General features: G+C 41.6%; 1 protein-coding gene across 11 annotated transcripts in view; it reads right to left on the reverse strand.

Annotated features, from left to right (window-relative positions):
* The window catches only part of ATG7 (autophagy related 7), a 350,405-nt gene that overhangs the window by 80,447 nt on the left and 249,784 nt on the right, over nt 1-20,174 (reverse strand). For 3 of the 11 annotated variants that reach the window (XM_070574731.1, XM_070574733.1, XM_070574732.1), the window contains exon 19: nt 12,651-13,382. The exons of 6 other annotated variants lie outside the window; for them this stretch is intronic. In XM_070574731.1, the coding sequence (XP_070430832.1) occupies nt 13,278-13,382 (105 nt within the window). In that variant the 3' untranslated portion in view covers nt 12,651-13,277. Of the gene's footprint in view, nt 1-12,648; nt 13,383-20,174 lie in introns of those variants that run through there. 2 more of the 11 variants (XM_070574730.1, XM_070574729.1) reach the window with 2 other exon arrangements.

The raw sequence follows: 20,174 nt of genomic DNA on the forward strand, positions 1-20,174 counted from the left end.
AGCTGCAATTCAGGCCTCATGCCTCTGAGTGCATTGTTTTTCCATTACACAGGCTGCCTTCCAGAAGACTCCCCAAGGAGCTACATTTTTCTCCCACTGGGAGACAAGGCAGTAACTAACTTGGCAGTGCAGACAAAAACGAGGGACTGTTTTGCGTCTCTGCCAAGCAAGTATTCATGCCCTTTGCGATATGACTTGGACACAATAACCAACCAATCTTCAGCAGCTAAGCATTCTAGAATTTGCGGAAGAGTTTCCTCACCTTCTCCATATGGGGTCCAAAATTGAGAGGGGAAAAACATATTTACGTCTCATTCAGAATTCAAAAAGTAATAAATCCTCAAGGCCCTGGCAAGCTTCTCTAATCCGCTGTGATCATGTTTCCTTGTCTAACAAGTCTTGTGATGTCTGCAGCAGCGTCTCACTATAGTAACGGCAGCCTCAGAGCTGGAGCTCTTCTTCTCGTGCCCGGGGGATTATTCCACTTTCCACATTAGGAATAAGCCGCAGACTTTAGGTTCTAAAACAGAGCCAGAAACGCTGACTAGAATCCAGATGCCCTAAATATAATTAGAACTAAATTTTACTGCCCTCTATGAAAGACACAAATGAAAAGAATGTACCAACTTCTAGAATACTGGTCCAGAAAACAGAGTCATGAATAGAGCCAACAGAGGTTCTGTCGCACTTAGAGGCTCCTTATAGCTACCTGGCAACTTTCCAATTGTCTCCACTACTTCATATCCCCGGCTTTTTAATTTTTACAAAAGCCAAACATACTGGGGAAGAAGGACATGCTACAGGCTCAACCTAATGAGCCAGGTTTTCATGTAGTTCTAGAACTTTTTGGAGTTTTTCCACATTAAAAAAAATTATTTAAGTTTTCGGGGATTGAGGGCCGGCCCGGTGATGCAGAGATTAAGTTCGCATGTTCCACTTCGGCGGCCTGAGGGTCACCGGTTGGGATCCCAGGTGCGGACATGGCACCACTCGGCAAGCCATGCTGTGGTAGGCGTCCCACACATAAAGCAGAGGAAGATGGGCATGGATGTTAGCTCAGGGCCAGTCTTCCTCAGCAAAAAGAGGAGGATTGGCAGTAGTTAGCTCAGGGCTAATCTTCCTCAAAAAAAAAAAGTTTTCAGGGATTGATTTGATAAATGAAAGCTGATTTTTTTCTATGACCAAACAGTCACTTCTCTCTAATTGTTATTAAATTTATTAAATTCTTTAATGGAAATCACATCCTTATACCATTTAACATAAGACTAGTGTGAAACAGTATAAATGTGCCTCACTTTAAGTAGTGACTGTTAATGATAATGATGATGATGATGATGATGATGACAGATGTTCCATTGGTTAGGTGCTTACTGTGTGCTAGGAACTGTGCTACGTGCTTTAAACACATTATGTTATTTAATCCTAACAGTCCCCCAACAAGGTCGTTATTATTACCCTTTCACAGACAAGGGGCTAAGTCTCAGGATGATTCTGCCACTTGCCCAAGGTTACACAGCTGGGAAGCAGGGAGCCAGAATGTGAATATAGGGACTTACACTCCAGAACCCATCCTGGAGTAAAAGGTGAAAGCCCCCTCCCCACTGCTTTCAGCAACTCGCTGTCATCAAGTCTTTCTGAATTAAACCTGATTTTCATAGAAATAACTTTCTTTTCGCACTGGTTTTTCATTTGGGGGATATTTAACTAAACGGTGTAATTACAGCAACAAGTCCATCTGGCATTCCCAGGTCTGGCAAGAAACGAACGACTCTTGGAAAGCATATACCTCCACTGGTGGGAGCAGAAATGTGCAGGTGTCCTAGAAACCAGCCTATGAGCTGAGCGCACCCAGCCTCCCGTGGGCACCCAATCGTGCTTTAACACAGGAGGGCAGAGTTAATTCACCGGGAGAGTCAATTAAGGGAAAGTAGGTTAGGAAAGCTTTATTGAACATATAACATTTTTAAAAAGCAAATTATACCTGTTGTTTTTCAACTTGCTCTTGTCACTCAGATTACTTAATCATTCCTCTCTTGACGAACTCTCAGGTTTCTAACACACTTCGGGTTTTGTTAGCCCAGAACCCTGCTGTCTTCTGGGAATGGCAAACACCTTCTGATGGGAACTGCTTCTGCCCCTCACGCCGACCATGTTCCTTTACAGATCCTGCCTCTCTGGCCCAACTTGAATGGCCCCAAAACGAGCAACAGACCCAAGCTGGGCCCTGAGTTTTGAATCTGGGACCGGAGAGGATGTGGGCCAGTCCATGTCAGGTGACTGGAATTATGAATTAGGACACTCTGGAACTGCCAGAGGCCATGCTTCCTGCCTTGTTGAAGAAGCCTGTCTGCAAGGAGGAGACTTGTTCCTGTTACTCCTGAATTGCAGCTTTTCCTAAGGTTTGCTTATCAACCTTTCTTTCAACTGTGTTCAATGCTCCAGTATTTCCATTTGCCTCTGATAATTCAATCTGGGTTTATGTCACTTGAAACCAATAGAGTCCTGAATTATTTGGAAATGGTACCATAAATGGAGAGTTGAAAGTGACCAAGTTTAAATGCAGAAAAGGATAAGAAGAGGTGGGAGGGGAGGCCACATGAAATACCCCATTCAGGGTGGAAAAACTCCTAATTGCTGCTACAATGTAGTAAAACAACTGGTTTAACAAGTCTGAATGTTTAGGAGATTTAGGTAAGTATCAGATTATCGGACAGCACGGTCTACTTCTTGCAACATTCCATAAGAGGGAAGAAAGAGAGATGCTTCAGTGCAAGCTGGCCCATCTGGAAGCAGATAAGGAACAGCAGAACTGGTATATGACACCTTAAAGGGAGGTCTTTTGGTCAATAGTCTGAGTCCTTCTGAACTTCAAAGGCTGAATTTTCTGCTACAAGAGGAAGTCAGTGGTTGTTAGGGAAATGGTGGGAGTCTGATAAACGGAGAGAAATCTATGGCAGGGAGACAGGGCCCTTAACCATGGCAAAGGGAAGGTCCTGAACTCTCCAAGCGTCCTCTCGGTTTTAATGTTTTGTTTCCAGGCAATTATATACAGTATAAAGCTTTATCCTTTTCTTAAACACTGAGGAGAATTCTTATTCTGAGCATTAAGTTTAAGAGCCAATGCGGGGGTGAGAGAGATTAAGCACTTGCTTGTGGATCTTTGTTCAATTCACAGTGCGATCTCAGACCATGAACTTGATTTCCTCACCTACACATGGGAATTCTGGATGCCTCTCTTCACAAAGCAGTGAGAAAGGAGAAGCGAAAGCCTTTTGACTTCTCTCAAGAGAAGAAAAGATGCTGCAGAAATGCTAAGCAGGAATAGGGCAAAGCTCTCTCTGAAGATAAAGGTTAGCTCCAAGATGATTTTCCCTTTGGTTTTTCAGCACCAGTGATGCCATTTCTGACCCCATTTACCATTACCTGTAGTTTTCACATCTGTAGAGAACAGGTTTCCTAGTGGACACAGAACTGGCCTTAGAGCACATGCCAGTGCTGGCTTGTCTCTGGTAGGTCTGATTGTTCCTTTTAGCATCCTATTCCACTTGCCCGGTACTGCCTCCCTATATCCCTGGCTTCATCTTCCCAAGGCCTTACTCACAGCCAAACTTGTAAAATATTGAGCCACCACGATAGATTAGTTTCATCCTCTCATCCTGTGCCTGTAACTACATCCAGACTCAAAAAAGATGACTTATTAATGGTGGCATTTGTAAGTATTCTGAATATGACAGTTGCAAAAAAATGGGGGACGTTGGTCATGCCAGGTGGCCAGTCAAAACACACTCCCTATAGGCTCCACACACATGGATTGAATTAGGGTTTGGACTGAGACCTTCTCTGTGAAGCCCATCCACCCTTCCCAGGTACAGACAGCGGCTCTTTCCCTTGTGCTGCCATAGCACTTTATAAGAATAATTATTATCTTACTGTATGGAAATTATTTGTTAAAATTTCTATGTCTCTGGCTGGAATAAAATTTTTGGAGACAGAGATTTTGACTTATTCATCTTTCTATTATGTGTCTTGTACAAAGCAGGAATTCAGTAAATTTTTATAGGACGAATTAATAAATTATGTGAATTGCTACATTCTATTTTCCTTCTTGAAGGGAAAATAATCTCAGCAGCCATGCTGTTTAGAGGGATCCCCTGATCCTGAACTAGAACAGGTTGGCAAAGACATGCGTTTGTGCAATGTATGATGCTCTTCACACCAACACCGAAATGTGCAAAAGAATGCTCAGGTAGAGCCTACACTATTTCTTCAAAATTCAAGATGCCACATTGAAAACAATGTGAAAAGAACCAGTTAACTCAGTGAGCAAATACTGATCCACTCAGTTATGTAGCACTGTGGCTGCCTACTTTTTAACTGGTTATTGTTGCTTTAAATGAGACATTCTGTCCTGGGATGGCTCAGAGCTGGAGAGCCGAGCTGTGTTGTTGACGGTAAGTTAAATCTCTGTGTGATTTAAGACATGCGAGAGGCAGTGTGGTGCAGCAGTTAAGATCTCAGACCTCATAGGGCTGTTGTAAGGATTTGATACATTAATATGTGTAAGGTGCTTAGAACAGTGTCTGGCAAATAAGCAGTACAGAAGTAAGCATCAGCTACTGTTATCACATGTGCCCTGGCTAAAGTCTCCCAAACAACTAGTAAAATAGCCATTATCAATTAAATAAGACTTGGTCTATGTTGGCACTCTTCTTCTGCAATTTAATGGTTTCCTTATTAACTGATGGCTACTGCCTTGATAAGAGGTTATTAGAACAGGCCTGGCAGGGTGACAAATTGTACCTGCATTTTCCTTTTTTTCCCCAAAGCCAATTACTTACTCTGTTTCTTATCAGACCAGGAGAACTAGGTAGCTCATAACTTCCCTCTTTGCTTTGGCTGTCAGGAACCACGGAGCCACATTTCATGTTCAACTTTGGAAGCTTTCCTTAGTTTAAGTTTCCTAAAATAATGACTTTAAAAAAAAAATAAAACTTGGCTCTTATCCTTTTTTCTCACTCTAAAGGTTTTTAGGTCTAATTATTTCTATGGTTTTGAGTATAACTATCTTAAATTGTTTTTTAGAATCAGGCAGAATATACATAAATATAAAAACATATTTGTCAGATTCTTGGTACTAAACGTCAGACAAGTCTGAGATGACACATTATATTTTGATGGATCACACATACTATAATCAGCTTGGATATAGGGCAAATCTCATGTAACATTCTGCAGAGATGTCAAAAAAGGCCTTCATCAGTACACTCTTTGACATCAGTATTAAAAGGATCTTTTCGGACACCATGCCTTCTCAGAGAAGGGAAACAATAGAAAGAATAAACAAATGGGACTTCATCAGATTAAAGAGCTTCTTCAAGGCAAATGAAAACAGGATTGAAACAAAAAAACAACCCACTAACTGGGAAAAAATATTTGCAAGTCATATATCTGACAAAGGCTTAACATCCTTAATATATAAAGAACTCTCGCAACTCAACCACAAAACATCAAACAACCCATTCAAAAAATGGGCTGGAGACATGAACAGACATTTCTCCAAAGAAGATATACTGATGGCCAATAGGCACATGAAAAGATGCTCATCATCGCTGATCATCAGGGAAATGCAAATCAAAACTACACTAAGATATCACCTTACACCTGTTAGAATGACAAAAATATCTAAAACTAATAGCAACAAATGTTGGAGAGGTTGCGGAGAAAAAGGAACCCTCATACACTGTTGGTGGGAATGCAAACTGGTGCAGCCACTATGGAAAACAGTATGGAGATTCCTCAAAAAATTAAAAATAGAACTACCATACGATCCAGCCATCCCACTACTGGGTATTTATCCAAAGAGCCTGAAGTCAGCAATCCCAAAAGTCCTATGCACCCCAGTGTTTATTGCAGCACTGTCTACAATAGCCAAGATGTGGAAGCAACCTAAGCGTCCAGCAACAGACGAATGGATAAAGAAGATGTGGTACATATATACAATGGAATACTACTCAGCTGCAAAACAGAACAAAATCATTCCATTTGCAATAACATGGATGGACCTTGAGAGAATTATGTTAAGTGAAATAAGCCAGCGAAAGAAAGATAATCTGTGTATGACTCCACTCATATGAGGAATTTAAAATTATGGACTAAGAACAGTTTAGTGGATACCAGGGGAAAGGTGGGGTGGGGGGTGGGCACAAAGGGTGAAGTGGTGCACCTACAACATGACTGACAAACATTAATGTACAATTGAAATTTCACAAGATTGTAACCTATCAATAACTCAATAAAAAAAAAAAGGCCTTCATTATGTTGCTATTTCACTGTAGTCATCATCGTTAAAAACGTCATTCCTCCTCCTCACCTAGGATCATTGCTCCTAGGACAGAAAGTGAAGCTGGAATCAGAGAAGCATTCAGCTAGGCCAAAGACAGAGAGATTATCTTGTTGAAACCCATTCTCTTTTTCATCCTCTATCATGATTCATAGAATCAAAGAGTTCACTGACTTCAATTCTCTAATTGTACAGAGGGCACTGGGACCCAGAGTGCAGAAGTGACTAGCTTCAGGTCACATAGTGTGTTAATGGCTGAGCTGTAACTAAAACCCAAATCTGACTTCCACGCCTGTGTTCTTTCTAAAATGCCAAGATGCCCCTCTAGAACACTGAAATAGAAAACAAGGAGAAGTCCTTTGAGTAGCCACTTTAAATGGAAACTCTTGACATGCTTTATTTTGATGTAGCAAAATGGAGGGCTGCTTTGAAAATATGAAGCCAATATCTCCATAAAAATCAAAGTTCTCTAAGAAATGTTTCTGTTGCAAAAATTCATTTACTGTTAAGGCATTTAACATGTGTTATTTACTTAGAATCATGGGCCAATTCCAAAACTAGGAAATCAAACCACTCATTCAACCAATGCATACTTACTGGTTACTTACTGTGTGCCAGCAAATGTGCAAGGTCCTGAGAATGTGCTGTCTAAGACACTGTCCTTGTCATCGAGGAGCTCAAGGTGTAGGGCAAATATTCAACGTACATACTACTCCTTACTCTCTTAGGTGTTCATGACAAACACCACTAATTCATCATATGACCACCTTTCCTGCTGAGCCTGAAATTGGCTTCAAGAATCCTTCCCAGCACAACCCTCCAAGTGACCACAAGCAATTGATAAAAGGGGCACATGAACTGAAATCTACCTGGCATCCCTGTGCTAGCACAGCTTCTATGTGCCTATTAAATGCTATGCAGTTGGGGGGCAGTGGTGAATGGGGTAAAGCAGCACATACATATGTATGGTGACGGATGGAAACTAGACTTTTGGTGGTGAACATGATGCACTCTATACAGAAGTAGAAATATAATGATATACACCTGAAATTTACATAATGTTATAAACCAATGTTTCCTCAATAAAACAATAAATTAAAAAAATAAAAATAAAAAATTCTACTGGGAAAAAAAAAAGGGAGAGAGAAAAAGACTGTTATTCCAAGTGTTGACAAGGATGTAGAGAAATCAGAACTCTAATAAATTGCTGGTGGGGTTGTAAGATGTTAGAATTTCTTTGGAAAACAGTTTGGCAGCTTCTTAAAAAGATTAAACATACACTTACCCACCATTCTACTCTTAGGTCTTCACCTAAGAGAAAAGGAAATATATGTCTATACAAACACTGTACATGAGTGGCTTTATTCGTAACAGCCCCAAACTGGAAACAACTCAGATGTCCATCAACAGGTGAGTAGATAAACAAACTGTGGTCCTGCCATACAATAGAATACTACTCAGCAAAGAAAAGGTATGAACTGTGGGTATATTGCAACAACAGGAATGAATCTCAAAACAATAGCTGGGTGAAAGAAACCAGATAAAAAAGAGTACTTACTCTAGAGTCCGTTTATCAAACTCTAGAAAATACAAACTACTCCATGATGACAGAAAGCAGATCAGTGGTTGCCTAGGGAAGGGAGGAGGAAAGGCCTGAGGACGTGTGGAGTCTTTGGGGATGGTGGATGTGTTCACTGCCTTGACTGTAGTGACGATTTCACAGGCACATACAAATGCCCAAACTTATCAAATCGTATACTTTAAATACATGCAGTTTATTGTATGTCACTTATAACTCATTAAAGCTGTTTTTAAAAAGTGCTATGCAACTGGAAGCTCTTATTGTATGTTTGAGAACCCTGATTCCCCGTACTCAGAAGAGCAGAAAAGCATAAATTCCTCCATTCATTTAGCATCAGTTAAACTCCTGGATGAAGATCAGTTCTTCTAGGTACTGTAAGAACTCTTGATAATGGTTCCTGAAAGACCGATTATGCCCCAATAAGAGGCATTTCTCTTTGACTTGAAATTTCCATTTCATACGGGAAACACAGCCCTATCTTATGTCTGTCGTCATCCACAGCTGCCATCTGCTGCTGGAGAATCAAACAGAGTTGTTACCCCACTCACTTCAAAGCAGCTGCTTATCACACCCAGTGCCTTCCCAACTGAGAAAAGACGCAGTTACCGAAAGTGCGCCTCGTAGAGTTCTTCCTGCCGGCAGGAGTCGGAAAAAAATACTTCTGACCTCACCTCAAGGTGGACCCAAAGACAGCTGCAGGGCCTCCATTTTATAAACCTGGCATCTTTCCTCTCATTTGTTTAAACTGTTTTCTTAGGGTTTGATCAAGGGAGAAAAGGCAGGAAGATGTCTTTTCCTTTTAATGGCTTTTACTGTGTCTTTAAACATTTTAATTATTGGATAAATGAGTGAAGAGCCTGTGAAGCCCGGCTTTCCAGAGGCACCTTATTACCCCACAGCTGACCTTTCTTCAGCAGTGTGGAACAGTGTGTATTGTTGTCTGGAAGGGGACATGCGGAAAGCTGACCTTTCTCTGTGCCCCAGAGCACATATCCCTCAGAATGTTCACGCCTGGGGAGTGTCGCACACGAGTTACCTGCATCTGCAGATCAGTTCACCTCCAATGCCTGGAACTCAGAGAGACCAAATACTTTTAGAAAAGAATACAGATGCAGCACAAACAGAAAACGGTGACAGAACTTAGGCTTGAACAAGGAAGAGAATTTCACAAGTCTCTACTTCTTTCCATTACATTTTTATGTCCAAACAGTGATTGTGTTTTGTGTTAGTCAGACATGGTAGTTACTGGGTGGAGTAGAAAGAGAAATAGGCTCTTTTTCTGCCCTCAAGGGTTTAGATTTCCTAAGACAGGTAAGATGTAGAAATGATAAGCTAAATACCATGGGATTTAAATATCAGAAAATATAATGCTGCCAAAAGAATGATACAAAACATGGAGTTACCATATGATCCAGCAATTCCACTCCTAGGCATATACCCCAAAGACCCAAAAACGTATGTTCACACAACAACTTGTACACAAATGTTCACAGCAGCATTGTTCACAATAGCCAAAAAGTGGAAACAACCCAAATGCCCATCAACAATGGATCAATAAAATGTGCTATAGCCACACAATGGGATATTATTGGGCCTTAAAAAAGGAATGAAGTTCTGACACATGCTACAACATGGATGAACCTTGAAAACATTACGCTAAGGGGAAGAAGCCAGTCACAAAAGACCACATGTTATAAGATTCCATTTATAAGACATGTCCATATAAGGCAAATCCATAGAGACAGAAAGTAGATTAGTCATTGCCTAGTGCTGGGGTTTTGGGGGTGGGGTGGGGGAAATGAAGCCTGACCGCTGAAGAGTAAGAGTTTCTTTTTAGGGTGATGAAAATGTTCTAAACAGATCATGGTGACGGTGGCATAACTGTGAGTAAATAAAAACACTGAATTGTACACTTTAAAAGGGTAAACTGAAGGGTATGTGAATCGCATCTTAATAAAGCTGTTAGGAAAAAAAGAAAAACACAGGCAATGGGTCAGAGGGTCAAAGGAGGGATAAAGAATTTCTGGCTTGGATGGTTGGAAAGAGTTAACTTTTGAGGAGAAATCATGAACAGGAGGTGGGGGGTATGGACAGCGACATCATGTGAGCCAAAGGACAGAGACGCTCTGGGACTGTTAGTGAACCCTTTGGTTAGGGTTGGGGCCTTTTGCGGGGAAGTAAGGAGAGGAGGCTGAAAATATAGTTGTGGCCAGCCTGGGCTAAATCAGAGAGGCTGACGATGGCCCCTAGTGAGGGGGGAACCCATGCAGCCCCACGAGCTCTGCTGGATTCCTGGTTCACAAGGAACACCAGGCTGATGGCCTCTTGGTCAGCCTCTCTCACAACTGCCAGGAGAAATGGATGCCTCTGCAGGAAGAGCTGTGGGGAGACTGCTTTCATATCTCTCCAAAATGAGTACATTGGAGGGTAGAATATGCTTCAGATGCCCTATTCTGAGGGAGGGGTGGCAAAGAGCCAGATGTGGGACACAAAAGAGCAGAAGAGGGGCACCTGGATGTTAGGAGCCATCTGCAAGAAACTGACTACCCCAGACTATGCTACTTCAGAATCATCATCATTATGGCTTGGTGTGTGTGCGTCTTACTAGGTAAGAGAAGGAACAAGTTCTGTGAGAATTTTAGGACTTAACTACTCAAGTGAAGTTCCACTTAAAATCAATGACTTATTTCCTTAAAAGGCTCCAAAATTCAACAAAGTGTTCTAAGTATCTCCAGTTTCCAGGCTGAGTAAATGCTAGTTCCTCTTGTGTGAAAGAAAATTTAGGTGTACCTCACTTTGTATAACGTGTGCCTCCACAGAGTCATTGTTTTCATTGAGCTACAGGCATGTACCCCATAATGACGTTTTGGTCGATGACGGACCACACATACGACGGTGGTCCCGTGAGAGCAGTACCGTGTAGCCTAGGAGTGTAGCAGGCCATACCATCTAGGAGTGTGGCAGGCCATACCATCTAGGAGTGTGGCAGGCCATACCATCTAGGAGTGTGGCAGGCCATACCATCTAGGAGTGTGGCAGGCCATACCATCTAGGAGTGTGGCAGGCCATACCATCTAGGCGTGTGGCAGGCCATACCATCTAGGCGTGTGGCAGGCCATACCATCTAGGAGTGTGGCAGGCCATACCATCTAGGCATGTGGCAGGCCATACCATCTAGGCGTGTGGCAGGCCATACCATCTAGGAGTGTGGCAGGCCATACCATCTAGGAGTGTGGCAGGCCATACCATCTAGGCGTGTGGCAGGCCATACCATCTAGGAGTGTGGCAGGCCATACCATCTAGGAGTGTGGCAGGCCATACCATCTAGGAGTGTGGCAGGCCATACCATCTAGGCGTGTGGCAGGCCATACCATCTAGGAGTGTGGCAGGCCATACCATCTAGGAGTGTGGCAGGCCATACCATCTAGGTTTGTGTAAGTGCACTCTGATCGCACAACAACGAAACGCTTAATGATGCATTTCTCAGAACACACCCTCATCATTAAGAGATGTATGACTGTCCTTAATTAGAATTTATACATCAACAGTTATACATGAGAGAAATAAGGCTGAACTTTTATAAAGCAATCTTTGCAGTAAGTCAGACTATCGTTCTGTATGTTACGCCCTCTGTTGCTTTGCTAGTTTTAGCACAACAGGTCCTAAGCGTAGCTTCTTGGCGGCATGGCCTGAGCCTCGCGCATGCTTGTATTCTCAGCAGCAATGCTCCCTGTAGAACTTTCTGCCACCTGTGGCTATTGAACACTTGAAATGCGGGGGGTGTGACTTAGGAACTGAAGTTTTAATTTTATTTCCATTAATTTAAATTTAAATTTAAAGAGCCACATCTGGCTAGTGGCTGCGATGGTGGACAGTGCAGCCCTGTAGGATCCAGAACAACATCTTGTTCCTCATAAGTGTTCAGTGAACATCTGTTCAACCGAATGAGAATTTATGCAATGAACACACACTGAGTTTCCGCTACATGCCAGGCACTCTGCTAGATGTTGGGTAGAAGTGAAGCATTACCCCTGAATGAGTTGCCCCTGAATGTCCCCTTAATTGCAAGGCACAGAAAATTCAACCGTGCTTTACTTAAGCCAAAAGGGAACTTGATGGCTCACAGGCCTAGAAAGACCAGGATAAGGTGCCTTCAGGGCAGCTTGGTTCAGGGCTTAGAGGATAACACTATGACTATCCTCACCCTCTCCCTCTCTCAGCTCAGCTGGACTTGGCTCTCTTCCATGTGTGGTCTCCATGTGCAATCCGGCTCTCCGCTCACAGACACTAGAAGGCCCCCCCAGCCCAGAGCTTGTGCTGGCAAAGCTCCAGTCCTGATCCCAGCCTCCCAGGTGGTCTCCTTGGGTCTCACTGGCTATGACTGAGGCATATGCCTATTTCTGAACCAATCACGATGGCCAGGGGAATATGACATGTTGACTGTCATGGGCCTCGATGACATGCTCCAACCCTGAGCCGACTCCACCAGAAAAGCTCACGGGATGAGAGTGAGGTCCTGGACGGTCTCTCAGAATAAAATCAAGGTAATCGAGAGGGAAGAGGAGGTTCTGCTAGGCAGCAAAAACAACCAATATCCATTCTAGTCTGTATCTTTAAGAGCTCAGTGTCTCTCTAGGGAAATCTTAAATAAAAATGCTGGTCAGATCTGCTAGCCAGACAGTAAAGAAAATACGATCTAAAAGAAAAAGCTCAATTTGGCAAGATCTAGGTTGAAATGATAGTAACATTTATTTATACAGAATGTCCTGTGATGTTGTCTACTTTTTGCAGATAATTCTCATAAAACCCTTTTGGGGAAGGCTACATCTGTGAAATCTAGAAAGCTTTAGGACGGAGCAGCCAGCTGAGCAGGGCCTACTGTCTGTAGCTTTCCTTGCCTGCCTCAATTTCGGACTCCAGATGTCTCCTTCTGTGCTCCCGTCATGCGGCACTTTAAGGGCACGCTCAGACCTTAAAGTCCCGACATGTGTGGATGCGGGCAGAGCAGATTCAGCATGGCCCACCCAGGGAAGGGACACACAACTGCCAACTCACACAGCGCAATGTGAACTGTTGTCTATTTTCATAAGGGCTACTCCAAGAGAGATTATTTGTGGGCAGGATGACTCACGAGGGAGACAAACGAATTTACCCCACATAGAAGACAAAGAGCTTGGAACATCACTAAAATTAAGAAAATTAGCCCAAACAGCTGCAGCGCTTTAGGGCCTTTCAAATAGCCTCCTTCTGCCTGCACCTCCGCCCTCTTCTAGCCGTTCTCTCACTCATTAAACACTGACGGAGGTTGTGCTTTTGTTGGCTCGAAGGGCCAGCCGAGGCTGGGAAATATTCTTTTTAGCAAGCATATCTTTTTATCCCTCTGAGTTTTTCCGGTATTATCTTTTGTGAAGATGATTCTGGATTACTCTGAGAATTTCTCTGAAACTTCTTGGCTTGTTTCTAGGTGGAAAAAAAAGTTAATAAAGCCTGTGAACAGGACTTTTCATACTTTAAGGACATTACGTGCTCAGACTACATGGCAAGAAGGCCCAGGACTCCGTTTGTCCTCCTCCCCTGGGAATGCAGAGAACTCAGCCCCCTCAACATAAAACTGACCGCCGCTTCTTTTATTGTACAAGGTACCTTCCCGTTTGGGCGTGGCTCTCTTTAGGCTGGTGCACAGAGCCGTAGAGACTCCATTCTTGGTAAGAAAGGAGGGGTGGTTTGTTTCCAGTATCCTTTCTGGGTTTTAACAGCTTGCTCAGCTCAGCAGTAGGTGGGCCTGTCCCTCACTGGACTGTGACTGTGCTTGCTGGAGCCTAGGAGACAGTGCCCTTCCAGCAGACAAGAACTGGTCCTCCCTTGGGGTGGCAACTGGCACACAGTAAGTACTTCGTGAATCTGATGAATTGTGGAATATTGTTGGTAACTTGGAGACGTTACTGTGCCTAAAAAAATACTAAAGAGAATAGGTCTGCACACTCACATCTGCAATATCTGTGTCTCAGAAAACTGTTCATCTCTTCTACTTTATTCTGTAAACCTCAGTCCCCTAATCCTAACAAATTCTCAACCCTAAGGCAGACTCAATTTTTAAAATGGTCTTTATTAGGGATCTCAAGCCTATGTAAACTAGTTAACTAGTTATGTAAATATAAGCTAGTTAACTAGTTCTCCATTCCTCAAGGGCTAACTCCAAAAGACTCTGGTATAGGTCAGATTAGTATGAAGGAATTTGCTTTTCAGAATGCTCCTAGCCGTTTCCTTATCACGTCTTTTGCTTAATGCCTAGTGGGACTTTTTATGGGTTTCAGCTTTTCATTCATTTTCAAAATAAATTTATTGAGATATAATTCATACATCATACAATTCACACAAGTAAAGTGTACAATCCAGTGGTTTTAGTATATTCACATATTCACAGAGCTGCGCAACCATCACCACTATCTAACTCCAGGACATTTTCATCACCCCCCAAAGAAACCCAGTACCCATTAGTAGTCACTCCCTATTTCCCCCCAACTCTGCTCCATCCCTAACCCCACCAGCTCCTGGCAACGACTAATCTACTTCATGTTCCTATAGATTGCCTATTTTGGATATTTCATATAAATGGAATCTCATTCATTCCAAAAAAACCCAACAAAACACTTACTGTATTTTCTGTGTACGTCAGTTTTCCTGCCAGGTGCTAGAAAAACAAGCCAGGTGCTAGCCTTCTCGTTACTCACAGTCCAACAAGAAACATCTGCTGAGGGTGGAGCTCCCAGGGTTTTCTCTCACGAAAGCCACACTCACATTAGCGGCAGCGGCCCTGCGTACGCACCAGCGGGATACTCAGGCCAAGAGGCCCAGCATTTCCTTTGGGCTCAAGTCTAATGGGTAGATGTGACCCAGCGCTCCATCTCACGTGCTGATCAGGCTTCCAAATGCCTACCTACGTTTCTTCCTATTTGATCAAGCACCTGGATCTGACCTGCTCTTTTCAAAAGACACCCTCCTTGGTAAAGACTAAAAAGTTTTGGTTTGTTTTTAAGTGCACCCAATTTGTCTTTCTCTTTCCATTAAGATCAAAGGAATATTTTTCGCGGGTTTCCAACAAGGTATTTGAGATTTTCCTGTGTGATAATGGCTGTACTTAGCACACAGAGCGGGGTATAGGAGGTCTCTCTGCAGATCCTGAAAATAAGGTTGGCCTTGGAGAATGGCAATCCCATTCTCCCAGGGCGTGTCAGTCAGTAAGGACTGACATGCCCTGGAGGACATCAGCCACGTGTGGAAGTTAGTCATCTGAAGAGACTACAGAAAAGCAGTTGAGGAGATTGGGACTTTCCAACTTCAACCAAAATGACAAAGGAGTAATCTCAGAAGATATATTTTCATTAAGAAAGCTAAAACTTACGTAAGTCAAGAAGATTGTTCATGGATGGTAGCTGGGTCCATGTGGAGTTTGGGAAGAGGGAACCCAGAATCTGTGCAAGAATTTGTTAATATCTCTGCCACTGTCCAGAAATTAGCAAGATGATCTCACTGGAAAGCAGATCCCTTCAGTACCTGGAGTATTACAACTCTATGAGCTGACCACAAAATCTTCCAATTACCAAGGACAAATTAAACAGCTTAGTTTATACATCAATCTCTTATGAGTTTGGCTATTGGGAGTCAGTCCCCGAGAGTCATCATGCTCTGGCAAAATTGAGTTTCTGACCTGAAGAGGTAGGACCCATGGTCCATGATGATCTACCAAAACGCAAATCTGGAGAACAGAGGTTTGGGGAATGTGAAAAATGTGGTCAAAGATATGAAGTCTTGTCATTTAGAAGAGGAATTCAACTAGCTATAGGCAGGCCCAACTAACAGAGGCAATACAAAGAAGTTAAGAACAAATGCTCTGGAGCCAAACTACTCGGTTGCAACACTTCCTAGCTACATGAACTTGGGCAACTTACTTAGCCTCCATCTACCTCAGCTTCCTCGTCTGTGAAATAGTGGTTGTGAAGATTAAACGAGAGAATGCAAATAAATGCTTAGTATGACATCTGGAACACAGAGTGTTCTCAGAAGTTAGCCATGACACCATCATAGTCCAAAGAAGGAACAGACCACCCCATGAGATGGGGAGCCCCTCAGAGTTCAAGTCAAGGGAGAGACTGTCAATTGAGGGCCACATACAACCTTGACGCTGTTGAATTTTCTTCAACTCCAGGGCTTCCAATCGGCTCCCACGCTCCTTAACTCTTACATACAATTCAAAACAAAAATGTGCTTTCCGTAGCTGATGTGTTTTTTATGTGAAACTTTCTTTTGAGGCTGCCCCGTGGCCCAGTGGTTAAGTTCATGTGCTCTGCTTCAGCGGCCCAGGGTTTGGCTGGTTCGAATCCTGGGGGCGGACATGGCACCGCTCATCAGGCCATGCTGAGGCAGCATCCCACATGCCACAACTAGAAGGACCCACAACTAAAAATACACAACTATGTACCAGGGGGCTTTGGGGAGAAAAAGGAAAAATAAAATCTTTAAAAAAAAAAAGAAAAAGAAAAATGATGGCCCAGAAGTCAATGTTTCAATTGTAATCGACTGGGAGACTGAACCAGAGAGTGTCCTCAAAGGGCCTATGTAAATTCTTCACCATCAACTTGAACGCTTCCATGTGGGTCCCTCCCAGAGTTGACAAAACTCTGAGGATTTTTTTTTTTCTTTTTGGTAAACTGACAGTTATTTCCTTAAACAGCCAGGGGAAACTAAACTTACTCAAAGCCTGATAGGAATTGTTTCTAGGCTTTCTCCCTTAAGCTAAATGTACCCAGAGAGGGGGAAAAAACATTCCAAAATAGGTGGATGGGTGTGTTAACCTTTTTGATATCATTTAGGCAGGAACCCAGTTTTTTGGGAAATTAAAAACAACTGTCTTTGTCTTGCAAATCTCTACAAAACCATAAATGTGGCTCCAGAAGTAATTCAAAAGCTCACCTATCTTTACCATCCCCCAAACCTCCCTTATTCATCTCAAAATGCTTGTAGATATTGGGATGTTAGAAACAGAATTGTCTGCATTTAAAAATTTAAATTACTTGTGCCAATAGGCAAAAATGCTCCAAAACTCCATCTTGGAGAAAACGAATACTTTTCTCTGTCCTTTGTAAATTATACTTTCTACCCCCATCTTCTCTAGGTATTAGGAGCCACTCCTTGAAGTGCAAACCTCAGGGAGAAGTTTCTCATCAGAAGAAAAAAAAAAAAGGGTATTTGAAAATTGGGCAAATGAAAAATCTTGTGTCTCCTCCATAAATGTTAGTAACTATAAGGTCTGTCCACCTGTCTGTATGTGTCTATGAAGGTATGTTGTAGATGTGGGATATATGTATTTTTTACATGCAGATGGTATTGCCAAAGTCAATTTGTAAAAGAGCTCTATTTAACTGGCTTAAAGAAAATTAAAGCACTACTATAAATTAAACTCTCATAAATACAATAAAAACTAGCCCAAAAGAATTTCAAGTTCATGTGATCTGGGAAAATATTAGGGATTAGTTTAAGTTCATTGGTTTAATTGAAATAGACATATCTTTAGAGTCATCAGTATTAAATATAATCCCTTTATTCTACCTGGGTTTATGAGTCAAATTCATGTTATCTCTGTTGCAAATTTGTCAACCAAAAAAAAAACAACTTAGAATGATGGCTCATTTTGTTTCACATCTCATGAAATTTTTGTGAGTAATCTGATTGTTAAAACAGATAAATTAAATAGATTTAAATGGGATAAAAGCTTTTAGGTAAATTTCTTTTTTAAATAGTTTCCACAAATCTTTTCGGTAAACTGAAATCCTTAGAACTTTTCTAAGTTAAATGATGGGAATTCATTGACTGTCTAGATAATTCTCAATATAAGATAAAATACTGAAACATTAATTGCATTAACACTTATGCCATCTTAAAAAGCATGTTCCTAGACAAATGAAAATGAGAACACGACATACCAAATCATTTGGGATGCAGCAAAAGAAGTCCTAAGAGGGAAATTCATCGCAATACAGGCTCACCTCACTAAACAAGAAAAAGCTCACATAAGCAACCTCAAACGACACCTAACAGAACTAGAAAAAGAAGAAGAAACAAAGCCCAGAGTCAGTAGAAGGAGGGAAATAATAAAAATAAGAGCAGAAATAAACGATATTGAAACAAAAAAGACAATAGAAAGGATCAATGAAACAAAGAGTTGGTTCTTCGAAAAAATTAACAAAATCGACAAACCTTTAGCCAGACTCACCAAGAAAAGAAGAGAGAAATCACAAATAAATAAAATTAGGAATGAGAGAGGAGAAATCACAACAGATACCAATGAAATACAAGGGATCATAAGAGAATACTATGAAAAACTATATGCCAACAAATTGAACAACCTGGAAGAAATGGACAAATTCCTAGACTCCTACAATCTCCCCAAACTGAATCAGGAAGAAATGGAGAATCTGAATAGGCCAATCACAAGTAAGGAAATAGAAACGGTAATCAAAAACCTCCCCCAAAATAAGAGTCCAGGACCAGACGGCTTCTCTGGAGAATTCTACCAAACATTCAAAGAAGCCTTAATACCTATTCTTCTCAAACTATTCCAGAAAATTGAGAAAGATGGAGTACTCCCTAACACATTCTATGAAGCCAACATCACTCTGATCCCCAAACCTGACAAGGACAACACAAAGAAGGAGAACTACAGGCCAATATCACTGATGAACATAGATGCAAAAATCCTCAACAAAATTTTGGCAAACCGAATACAGCAATACATCAAAAAGATTATACACCATGATCAAGTGGGATTTATACCAGGGACACGGGGATGGTTCAACATCCACAAGTCAATCAACGTGATACACTACATCAACAAAATGAAAAACAAAAACCACATGATCATCTCAATAGATGCAGAGAAAGCATTCGACAAGATCCAACACCCATTTATGATAAAAACCCTCAATAAAATGGGTATAGAAGGAAAGTACCTCAACATAATAAAGGCCATATATGACAGACCCACAGCCAACATCATACTCAATGGACAAAAACTGAAAGCCATCCCTCTCAGGACAGGAACAAGACAAGGGTGCCCACTTTCACCACTCCTATTCAACATAGCACTGGAGGTGTTGGCCAGAGCAATTCGGCAGGAAAAAGAAATAAAAGGAATCCAAATAGGCAATGAAGAAGTAAAACTCGCGCTGTTTGCAGACGACATGATCTTATATATAGAAAACCCCAAAGAATCCATAGAAAAACTATTAGAAATAATCAACAACTACAGCAAAGTAGCAGGGTATAAAATCAACATACATAAATCAGTAGCATTTCTATACACTAACAATGATCTAACAGAAAAAGAACTCAAGAACTCAATCCCATTCACAATCGCAACGAAAAGAATAAAATACCTTGGGATAAACTTAACCAAGGAAGTGAAGGATCTATACAATGAAAACTACAAGACTTTCTTGAAAGAAATTGACGACGACATAAAGAGATGGAAAGACATACCATGCACATGGATTGGAAGAATAAACATAGTTAAAATGCCCATACTACCTAAAGCAATCTACAGATTCAATGCTATCCCAATCAGAATCCCAAGAACATTCTTCACAGAAATTGAACAAACAATCCTAAAATTCATATGGGGCAACAAAAGACCGCGAATTGCTAAAGCAATCCTGAGCAAGAAAAACAAAGCCGGCGGAATCACAATCCCCGATTTCAAAACATACTACAAAGCTACAGTGATCAAAACAGCATGGTACTGGTACAAAAACAGGTCCACAGATCAATGGAACAGAATGGAAAGCCCAGAGATAAAACCACACATCTATGGACAGCTAATCTTCGACAAAGGAGCAGAGGGCCTACAATGGAGAAAAGAAAGTCTCTTCAACAAATCGTGCTGGGAAAACTGGACAGCCACATGCAAAAGATTGAAAATTGACCATTCTTTTTCACCACACACCAAAATAAACTCAAAATGGATCAAAGACCTAAAGATTAGGCCTGAAACAATAAGTCTTCTGGAAGAGAATATAGGCAGTACACTCTTTGACATCAGTTTCAAAAGAATCTTTTCGGACACTATAACTCCTCAGTTGAGGGAAACAATAGAAAGAATAAACAAATGGGACTTCATCAGACTAAAGAGCTTCTTTAAGGCAAGGGAAAACAGGATTGAAACAAAAAAACAGCTCACTAATTGGGAAAAAATATTTA

The sequence above is a fragment of the Equus przewalskii genome, chromosome 15 (genome assembly GCF_037783145.1).
Source record: "Equus przewalskii isolate Varuska chromosome 15, EquPr2, whole genome shotgun sequence".
NCBI lineage: Eukaryota > Metazoa > Chordata > Mammalia > Perissodactyla > Equidae > Equus > Equus przewalskii.